Here is a 10,828-nt window from a genome sequence, read left to right as displayed (position 1 = left end):
GACTTGAGGGCCACCAAGACTTCATCGAGAGTGAGCTTTTCTCTGGCGTATTTGATAGTATCAACGAAGTTTTCATAAGCCTTGGGCAAGGCGTTGAGAATCAGGACAGCTTTGTCTTCGTCATCAACTTTCACATCGATGTTCTCCAGATCGATGACGATCTTTGCGAAATCATCGAGATGCTCTGGAATTGTCTTCTCGTCGTTCATCTGAAAACCAAACAGCTTTCCCTTCAGGTAAATCCTGTTCGAGAGAGTCTTGGTGAGATACAGATTTTCTAATTTCTTCCACACACCCAGAGCAGAGGTTTCTTTCGATACTTCTCTCAGCACTTTGTCGCTGAGATACAAGATAATCGTGCTGTACGCCAATTCTTGAATTTCCTCGATTTCTTCAGATTTCATCGACTCTGGGAATGTCTTCTTCTCATCAAGAACCCTAGCCACCTTCATCTGAACCAGGATGGCCTTCATTCTTTGCCTCCACAGAGAGAAATCACCCTTGCCGTCGAAGCGCTCGATTTCGATCTTGGAGACGCCCATTGATGCTAATTCAGATGGCTCTGATACCAATTGTAGAATCTATACACTTCAATTGCGGATTATCTTAGCACACAACGATACAGATCAAAGACTAAGCGAGATTCCCTGTTTTGCACGCAACCAAGAAATTGCAGAAACTGAAGAAAAAGGACACTTTGTTTATCCTGGTTCGATCAAGAAAAACGATCTACGTCCAGTGGCTTCACTATCGGCGATGACTCAGAAAGAGTTTACAGTTACACACTCAAGAATTCTCTCAAACACACTCAGACAAGATTCTCTCACAAGCAGTTGATCTAAGCCTAGATTCAACTAACTTCCTCACAGTTCTTTTCACTCGTGTTTCCCCAATTCTTTGTGTTGTGTTTCAGTAACCTTTTCCCAACCCCTTCACTAGCTTATATATGCATAAGACTTGCCTAACACTTAGCTATACGACAGAGAGACTTTATAATACAGTCTGATGTCGTTTACAACAAAACTGTGCCTAACTAACTTGTTACTTCCTGTGCAAGTAAAGTACTATACAAGAGTTCAAAGTCAATATTTACAGTTTTCAATTCCAATCAGGTCCTTTATAGAATCGCTAGAAGATATACAGTCTTTTTGTTTCTCTCCGTCGACTTCAACAATCTCCTTGACTAACTCAGATTCGGACCTGACATATGTAAGTAAACCACAGTTGTTAATAAATATCATAGAAAATCACGATATTCATAACTAACATTACAAAAGGGGGCCTGGCATATTCATAGCTAAGTTTCTTCTTAATTTGCGTATCGAGGGTGAAAGCATATACTTTTCATATTTTCTATAAAATTATACTCTCATATTTTTACTGTACGAAATAGTGCCCTGACATTTTTCTGCTACAAAAGTACGTTTACTTTATGCAAAAGTATAGACTCTTTAAATATTTGCAAATTTATACCAAGAACAAGTAAAAAAAATACTATAATTACTAGATGATCACAGCCACTGATCAAGGTATTGCATCACAACGTGATCACAGCCACTGATCGAGTTCATCTCAAAAGGTAATTGGTACGACTTCGTGGCAATTTATGTATCGAGGGTAAACTATGAAATGACGCGCTCATTTTTCATTGGTTATATAAAAGTATACCCTCGTAATTTTATTGTGCAAAATAGTAACGTGAGATTTTCAATTTCTGCTACAAAAACTTCATATATTTTCTAAAAGTATAGCCTCTTTAAATATTTGAAAATTTATACAAAGAACAAGTAAATATATATTTTATAATTTTAGTACATGACAATTTATATCATTATTATCACGATTAAGATTAAATTAAAATAATTTTAAATTCGTATTTAAAATAATATAAGAAACTTATAACCGCATGTAAGATAATTGCTGCGTTTTTAGAAAAAAACTAAACTGCTTATCTGGTGTTTGGCAAAACTGTTTTTACAAAAAAAATTCAAAAGCGATTTTAGATTTTGTACATGAGATGGAAAAACTAGGATTCTTAACTTTTAGAAAAAGTGTTTTTAAGTGCTCTCTAAATTACTGTAATATACTCGTACAAAATATTATTCATATATGTATATAAATAAGCATATTAATAAATATTATTTAATTATTAAGAACATGTCTATGTTAGTCTTTTTACTATAATATATTTATTTTACCAAACGCTAAATCAGTTTTGTTACCAACAACTGTTTTATAAACAGTTTACCAAACACTTTGTCATGAAAAAACTGAATCTAAAAGCACTTTTTTTAAAAACAAAGCTATACCAAACGGGGCCAATATGAACAAGTAAATCACCTTGGCTCAATTGGTTCAACCTCATCAAAATAGGAGGAAGGAGTAGGACCCGGAGGGACCAAGAGATTAGAAGAAGGGCTCGCCACAAAGATGTTACGCGCCGGCGAGAAGAATCCCTCCGTAACCGGCGGCAGGGAAGCCGGCGCCGGCGACAAAACCCCCGGCGGACATTGACCTGCCTCCACCACCGGCCAGTTCGCCCTGATATCTGAAGGGCTCGTCTTCTCTTTCATCGCCAGCCTGGCTGCCGGAGATACGTCTCCGGCGCCGGCACAGGGCGACTCGGAGTTGAGACCGGTGAGGCGTTGGACTATGGACATGAACTCCCCAGCCGTGGTGTCGATGATCACCGGATCCGTTTTATAATATGGGTACTTTCCAACGAGTCTTTGTCTTTGGGGAAGCGGCGGAGGCGAACAATCCCTTTGACTAACTCGGGTTTGGACCTGACATATGTGAATAAACCAGAGTAGTTAATAAATATCATAACTAAGTTTGCATGACCTACGTGTTCTCAAAGGGGGTCCTGGCATCCCTGATATAATTTTTTTCTTTTCATTTTTACTATAAAATTATACCCTCGTATTTTTATTGTGCAAATTGTTGGATACCAAGTCAAGGTTATATCTAACACAAATAGTGCCCTGACATTTTCAATTTTTGCAAAAGTATACTCTTTTAAAATATAGCCGAGAATGTAATTATATAAGATAACAAGTACAAGTAAATCACCTTGGATCAATTGGTTCAACCTCATTATTAGTTACAGCATTTAACCCAAGTTGGTTTGACCTATGAAATTCCTCCACATCTTGGCGATAAAGCAAGCGGACCCCACAATTTCTCACTTGGCTTTTTGTGTCGATCAACCCACTTTTCGATTCTCTGTTGAAGATATCAAAGGACACTTGCACTGCACCAGAAACGTCGCTGCAGTCCGCATCAAGGTATTGCATCAGAACGTGATCACAGCCACTGATCGGGTTCATCTCAAAAGGTAATTGGGGTGACATTGCAACAATTTCTCCGTGCTCGGTTCTAAAACGCATTTCCCGCACGAGACTAAGACGTGGGTAACTAGAGCTTTTGTTGAATGAAATGAGAGCACACATCGCAAAGCCTTTGAAACTGGGGTTATACCACCCCTTGGGTAGCGGCACGGTCACTGAAGATCCCTTGCTTTCATGGAAAAACCACCTCGGGATATCTTCCCGGGGATAACAAATACAGACCCCGGGAACAGGGCTCATCTATCATACAAGAAAAAGAAGGCACTGTTAGAGCATCTCTAGTGGATAGTTCAAACAAAATTAGACATAAATCAAACTCAACAGAGTGTCTAAAACCAAGGAAAAGAAAGTACCTTTACTCGTTTTGATTCTGATGATACCGGAACAACTTTCCTAGAAAAAACTCTAAAGTGAAATTCAGTCACTATGCTTGCGGGATCGAGCTTCAAGCAATCACAAAAGTCAAATTCTTGTTCGACATGGCTGACTTGAGGACCTTCTGCGAATGCAGTCGATGGATTCGAAAGTCTCTCCAGTGACTTACAACCTCTTGCATCGAGACGTTTTATCATGTATGGAAGCTTAGGAAGGCATTTGATATTTGGGCAACAATTTATGTTCACTGATACGAGAGACTGCATATTGAAGATTGCGTCTGGAAGTTTCTCGAGACTTCGACAATTCTGTAGGCTCAGGGTTTTAAGGCCAGTCAGATTCTCAATAGATGGGTGCAATTCTTTTATCCCCGTCACATCCAACAAGAGTTCTTCTAAACACTCCATAGGCTCTAAAATTTCAGGGAAGTGTTCCAATTTTGAGCTCTCTCTCATAGAAAGAATTTTAAGAGACTTAAGCTTGCATATGGTAGTTGGAAGGGTTTTAAGCCAATAGCAACAATCTAAACACAATATCGTGATGCGAGTGAGAAACTCGATGGACACAGGAATTTCCTCTATTTTTGTCCCAGACATGCGTAAACACTTTATGTTGCATGGATTCGGAAGCAATGGAAATTTGTCGATGCTCGAGCAGGAGCTGAGATTCAAGTCCTCAAGATTTGAAGCGCGAGAGAGATCCAAAAGTTGATTCAGGCTCTCACAAGCATTGAGATCCAAGGCTTTCAAGTTTTGCAAATCCTATATAAAAAGAAAATGTGATTTACTCATTTTTTATTTTAATTTGTTAAAAAAAGGACTTTTACTAATAACAAGGAAAAATAGCCTGCGACTCATGGTTTTAATTTTGCTTTAATGACATTACTTGATTTGTCAGGTCGGGTCAGGTGGTATCAGTGACCGGCAATAATACTTGAAAATAATACCTTGTGTTTGGTATCCCAAATTTGTTGAAGCTTACTGCCACATATTGTTAGCTCGCCTAGCTCCTTTGGATTAAAACTTTGAGGCAAAGACTTTAAGGGGCAATAATTCCACCGGATGTATCTCAGAGTATCGGGAAGAATATCAAGATCTTCGGTGAACAGAAGTTTGCTTTCATCCATAGGATCAATATCGAGAAACCATAGATTACACATTTCTTTAAACACCACAGGGCTTATGGTTAGTGGATCTGTTATCTCAAATGGTGACATACACTTCAAGCGAACACCTTCAATTTCTTTTGTTCCCTGATCATAACCCATAGCAAAAAGAAATTCATGAGACTAAAAGTTAATGATGCTAGAATAAATATGTAAATGATCATCTTGATCATAAGCATGACTTACTCGATTCTCTTCCAAGACATGGAAAGTATCTAATGTAGACCACAATCTACTGCGCTCTCCCGGATCATTTGATTCTCGACGAACAATTTCTTGGCCCATTTCTTGGATCAAATCATGCATCCAGATCTGACCCTTCTCATTAACAGTTACGAGAGCCCTTTCAATTAGAACTTTGATTCCCACAAGTTCTCCTTTATATCTGTACCCGAGTATTTTCTGGGTCTCATTCCTATATTTACCTTTAAGTAAGCAGGCAATATCGAGAAACATGTCCTTGTGGTTCTGACTCAGTCCGTCGTAGCTCACTCTCAGTATGTCTTGGACTTCATGGTTTGGAGTTGAGTCAAGTAACTCCATTCCGCTTTCCCATTCTTTGATGCTCCTTGAATACAAGTACCGACCCAAAACCGTAAGAGCTAACGGATTGCCTTTGCCATATTTCTTGACAATTGTCTCCGCCAACTCCAAGTATCCCTTGGCCGGAGATTCATCTCCTTCTTTACCAAAAGCTTTCGAGAGAAATAGCTGAAGAGCATCCCCAAAACTCAGGTCCTCAATTTTGTGTATTTCGTCGGCTTTGATAACCTTGAGCACTTGTGAATCTCTGCTCGTCACAACAATTCTGCTACCTGGACCGAACCATGAACGATCTCTAGCCAGAAACTCCAATTGATTCACGTGATCGACATTGTCAAGGACTAAAAGCACATTCGTGCCACTGAGTCTTTGTTTATCGAAATCGGTAACACGACCCAAGTCATTCTCATTCAAGAGTTGAGAAAAAACTCTTGTCTGCAAGTCGGAGGGTCGGTGGTGCTTCACTTCCTCGCTGACGTTTTCGAGGAAAGAGGAACCAGAGAATCGAGAAGAGAGCTTCTCAAACAAGGCATGGGCAAGAGTGGTCTTTCCAATGCCACCCATTCCCCAAATGCCAACGACACGAGTCTTGTCCTCGTTCTTCGAGTCGATACATAATGCTGACTCAATCTTCTGCATATTGTTTTCAATTCCAATCAGATCCTTTATAGAATCACTAGAAGGTATACGGTCTTGTAGTTCCGCTGTGACAAATCTCACAATATTTTTTACTAAGACGGACTCGGACCTGATAAAAGTAAATTAACCATAATGTATTTATAAATAAGTTCAAAACGTAAATCACGGCAGTTATAAATAAGTTAAAAACTAAGGTTTGTTGTTTTCCTGACCAAGGACGGACCTACGTGGTCTCAACGGGGTCAATTGTCACCTAATTTTTATTTATTTATTTTAGTCCTTTAATTTATTTATTTGAGTAATCTTATAATTTTCTTTATTTAATACTATGTGAAAGATTGTAGGTTTCTTATTTTACCTTTTGAGTCCAGTAGGAAACCAACATGACTATCTAAATCTGATGCAGTCTCTAGATATCGTAAGATTCAATCCCAAGGTTTTTAGGAAACAATTATATGTAAACAAAGATACTCAAAGATTCTCGCAATTAAAGGGTAAAAAATTACAAACAATTTACCTCTTGTTGGCTGAACCCCAATCGGATAAATTCGCAGTGAATTCCAGAGATTCTCGCCACTTGGCCACCTTTGCCGGGTCATTTCTGAAGCGTATTTGGTGTTGTAAAAATGCGACTCCGAAGTTTCCCCGTCCGTGTCTTATATCCGTGGGGTCCACTTTGTAGAAGACCGGCAAAACAAGCAGCTTATCTTCTTTCATGCAGTGGACGATATGGTTGAGCTCATCCAGACGCCACGAAGACTGGGCATAGTTCTCTGAGAACACGATCACCGCGATCGCCGATACCTCGATCGCTTCCAAAAGCACAGGCGAGATTTGGTCTCCTTTCTCGAGGTCATCCTCGTCTATGAAGGTCTTTATTCCTTTGTCACACAAAGCATCGTAAAGAAAGCTTGTAAAGCCCCATCGTGTGTCCTTCCCTCGAAAACTTATGAAGACATCGTATTTTTTGACAGAGGTATTCGAAGAAGCCATACGGGGACGGCGAATAATATCCGCCGGTTTTTAATATTTGTTTTTAAGTTTTATATCTGAAATGGCTAAACGATCATCAAAAGTAGGGAGGGAAAAAGAAAAGATAACTGACTTCCTTCCTGCGTGGCTACTTTTATTGCTAGCTGTCCCTAGAATATAATTCTAAAGTACATATTCACTTACACTATAAAAAGAGAGGAATAATTTTACAAGTTGGGATATATTTATTGATATCTCTAGAGTCAGTCTATAATAATGCACTATAGAATAATGAGAAATTGCTCAAAGTATCACATTCTTACTAACTTTTTCCAATAATCCATCAAAACATAATTTTGGCCAAAAATACAAGTTGTCCCCTTGTAAAAAACCAATTTTACCCTCCACTTAAAATTATCTTTCAATCTCACACATACCCTCTCCAAACTAATTAATAACCTCATTTAATACTATTTTATTATATATATAATTAATAACCTCATTTAATATCACTTGTTCATCTATCATCTCTCTCTCGTCATTCTCTCTTTCTACCTCAAAAGAGAATCAAAACCCTAGATTTGAGCTCACACAATCCTTTCCAAAGTTGAGCTGACCCAAACCCTTGGATTTGAGATCCGACACGCTCAAGGAAGCACGACCAAAGCTCATAGATCCGGTCACGACGAAGAATGTAGCTCCAACCAAGCACGTAGCTCCGATCCTCGCCCAAGGTTAGTTTTTTTTTTCAAACTTTTCCTTGGTTTTTTGGTATGTTTATTCTGGGTATGTTTTAGATTGGCCAAAAAACGAGACTCTTTTTTTCTGGGCAATTTTAATTGTTTTTAGGCGAAGTTCATCAGTTGTTGACATCAGATGTCAACAGTTGACGCAACTGTTGACATCTGGTGTCAACAACTGATGAACTTCGTTGATAATAATGTCATCAGTTGTTGACATCAACTGTTGACATTAGAAGACAACTGTTAAAATTAGCGTCAATAATTGACATTTACTGTCGCCACCAACTGTTGACATCTGAAGTCAATAATTACTAACTTTACCTTTGTTTATTTGTACGCAGTGATGGCGGAAATTTATTTATTATCCAAGTACAGTGGTACTTGGGTTGAACCTGGTCGGTATCATTGAAAGGATCTTTCGGAATCATGAGAAAGAATATCGTATTTCTATACTAAACAAGTTGTCTAATCCCAATTTTTTTTAAAATAGTGGTGATTGTGGCATGTTTGTCATGAAGACCATGGAGTGTATGACTCACGGCTTAGATCTGCATGAGGTCAAACAAGAGGAGATGAACATGCACTGGCAAAAGTTCACGATCGACTTATACCGGCACAGGGCACTGAAGTTAATGACCCATGTTGGATCGGACATGGAGATAGATGACAATTAGGAAACAATGTCATCGATAGATAGCAATGTTGTTCACGTACTGCTCTTATCTTAATCTTTTGGTATGCTTTTGATAGCAATGTCAACAATAGATGACAATTAGGAAACTTCTCAAACTTTTCATTTCTCTTTATTTTATGATATCATGTTTAATGAATATCAACAATTTATCAATTTATCAATTTATCAATCTGTAGTTGTTTTTTAATGGTTTTGACGTTAATTGATGACATTGATGTCAACAGTTGACATCAATTGTTGAAATCATAGATGTCAACAGTTGATTGTTTACATTGATGTCAACAGTTGACATCAATTGTTGTCAACAATTGACGTCAACAAGTAGGATATGTACAAAGAGATTAAACAAAGAGATTCTCTTTAACAAAAGTAGTTTGAACAAAAAGCATAATGAATTAAACAAAGAGACTCTTAAACAAAAGTAGTCTGAACAAAGTATAATTAATACAGTAAATAAAGCTAGAACTAATCCGTGGAAAATGGAGTAGCACTACTGCATGTTTGACGGTTGTGGTCGAGTACCCCACATCGCGCGCACTTTGCTCCTAACTTCCTCCCCTTGAGAGGGTATTCTTCTCTTTTTCGGCCTACCGGCGGCACGCGCTGCATGTTCAGGCGGAAGAACTATGATATTCTCCACCTCAGGGGGGATAACCTAACTCGAAATATCGCCATGAGGATGATGTACATCTGCGTAGGTTGTCCGCAAATACTCAGTTGAATAGAACTTGGAAATGAAGTTCTCAACTGGACGGTTACGTTTACGACAAGCCGCAATTCCATGTGGATAAATAAATTCATGAGCTTGCTATCGCCGACATGAGCATGTATGTTCTTCTAAATTAATGGCATATACAATCTCCTCTCTGTCAACTACCTCAAACTCCTCGACTGAAGATGGCCTCACCTGGCATAAAAAAACACATTTCATCTTAAAATCATGAAAAATCTAACATTGTTGACATTGATGTCAACAGTTGACGTCAATTGTTGATATTGATGTCAACAGTTGACGTCAATTGTTGACATCTGTGATTTATGAGCTCTCTGTTTGTTGACATTGATGTCAACAGTTGACGTCAACTGTTGACATCGATGTCAACAACTGACGTCAACTGTTGACATCGATGTCAACAACTGATGAACTTCGAAGATCCTTTGCGGAGATCATTAATGTCAAAAGATCATTAATGTCAAAAGTGATTTGCGCAAATACGCGTAAATTATTTGCATCAAACTAGCGAAGTTCACTTCATACGACACCATAATTTCGAAAGATCCTTTCTCATAATACCGACCAGGTTCAACCCAAGTACCACTGTGCTTGAATAATAAATAAATTTCCGCCATCACTGCGTACAAATAAACAAAGGTAAAGTTAGTAATTGTTGACTTCATATGTCAACAGTTGATGTCCATAGTAGATGTTAATTGTTAACGCTAATGTCAATAGTTGCCTTCCAATGTCAACAGTTGGCATCAGATGTCAACAGTTGCGTCAACTGTTGACATCTGATGTCAACAACTGATGAACTTCGCCTAAAAACAATAAAAATTGCCCAGAAAAAAGAGTCTCGTTTTTTTACCAATCTCTATCATACCCAGAATAAACATACCCAAAAACCAAGGAAAATTTGAAAAAAAAAAAAAAAAACTAACCTTGGGCGAGGATCGAAGCTACGTGCTTGGTCGGAGCTACGTTCTTCGTCGTGACCGGATCTATGAGCTTTGGTCGTGCTTCCTTGAGCGTGTCGGAGCTCAAATCCAAGGGTTTGGGTCAGCTCAACTTTGGCAAGGATTAAGTGAGCTCAAATCTAGGGTTTTGATTCTCTTTTGGTTTTGAGGTAGAAAGAGAGAATGACGAGAGAGAGAGAGAGAGAGAGAGATGATAGATGAACAAGTGATATTAAATGAGGTTATTAATTATATATATAATAAAATAGTATTAAATGAGGTTATTAATTAGTTTGGAGAGGGTATGTGTGAGATTGAAAGATAATTTTAAGTGGAGGGTAAAATTGATTTTTTACAAGGGATCAACTTGTATTTTTGGCCAAAATTATGTTTTGGTGGATTATTGGAAAACATAAGTGAGAAGGTGGTACTTTGAGCAATTTCTCTAGAATAATTTTTTAAAATGAACTAACAGCTGGATTAAAAAAAGTATCCCAACTTGTTAAAAATTATTCCTCTCCTTTATCTTTTCTTTTTCCCCTCTCTACTTTTGATGATCGTTTAGTCATCAAAAGTATTCCCCTCTCTACTTGTTAAATTATTCCTCTCTTTTTCATCAGTCGATATTGGTACGGTTTGGGGCTAGCAAGAAAACTAGCCACAAAGTCACGGT

General features: G+C 38.2%; 1 protein-coding gene across 4 annotated transcripts; it reads right to left on the bottom strand.

Moving 5' to 3' along the window:
• Nucleotides 1-274: 274 nt before the first annotated feature.
• On the bottom strand, nucleotides 275-7,119 carry LOC149394379 (TMV resistance protein N-like). 4 transcript variants are annotated; one of them, XM_089616712.1, is made up of 6 exons: nucleotides 6,590-7,119; nucleotides 5,077-6,181; nucleotides 4,672-4,977; nucleotides 3,704-4,486; nucleotides 3,073-3,590; nucleotides 275-1,200 (listed from the first exon to the last, which is right to left on the bottom strand). In XM_089616712.1, the coding sequence occupies exons 1-6, from the start codon at nucleotides 7,063-7,065 to the stop codon at nucleotides 1,083-1,085; spliced, it is 3,306 nt and encodes a 1,101-aa protein (XP_089472838.1). In that variant the 5' UTR covers nucleotides 7,066-7,119; the 3' UTR covers nucleotides 275-1,082. The 4 variants fall into 4 exon arrangements, with proteins under 4 accessions (XP_089472838.1, XP_089472841.1, XP_089472839.1 ...); XM_089616715.1 differs by having other exon boundaries at nucleotides 276-1,200; nucleotides 5,077-6,066; nucleotides 6,590-6,754; XM_089616713.1 differs by lacking the exon at nucleotides 275-1,200 and adding an exon at nucleotides 2,505-2,786.
• Between the last annotated feature and the right edge of the window lie 3,709 nt (nucleotides 7,120-10,828).

This window comes from Urtica dioica, chromosome 6 (assembly GCF_054948205.1).
Source record: "Urtica dioica subsp. dioica isolate 48M chromosome 6, U.dioica_male_clone48M_v1_H2, whole genome shotgun sequence".
In the NCBI taxonomy this organism is placed as follows: domain Eukaryota; kingdom Viridiplantae; phylum Streptophyta; class Magnoliopsida; order Rosales; family Urticaceae; genus Urtica; species Urtica dioica.
This window is presented reverse-complemented; position numbering and strand designations above follow the sequence as displayed.

Excerpts from the sequence above, each read along its gene's own strand:
- LOC149394379 (XM_089616712.1), bottom strand. The coding sequence starts at position 7,065 with ATGGCTTCTTCGAATACCTCTGTCAAAAAATACGATGTCTTCATAAGT. Across the intron at positions 3,591-3,703 it reads CAGAATCAAAACGAGTAAAG|ATGAGCCCTGTTCCCGGGGT; the intron begins GTACTTTCTTTT and ends CTTGTATGATAG. Across the intron at positions 1,201-3,072 it reads GTTGAACCAATTGATCCAAG|GTCCGAATCTGAGTTAGTCA; the intron begins GTGATTTACTTG and ends TACATATGTCAG.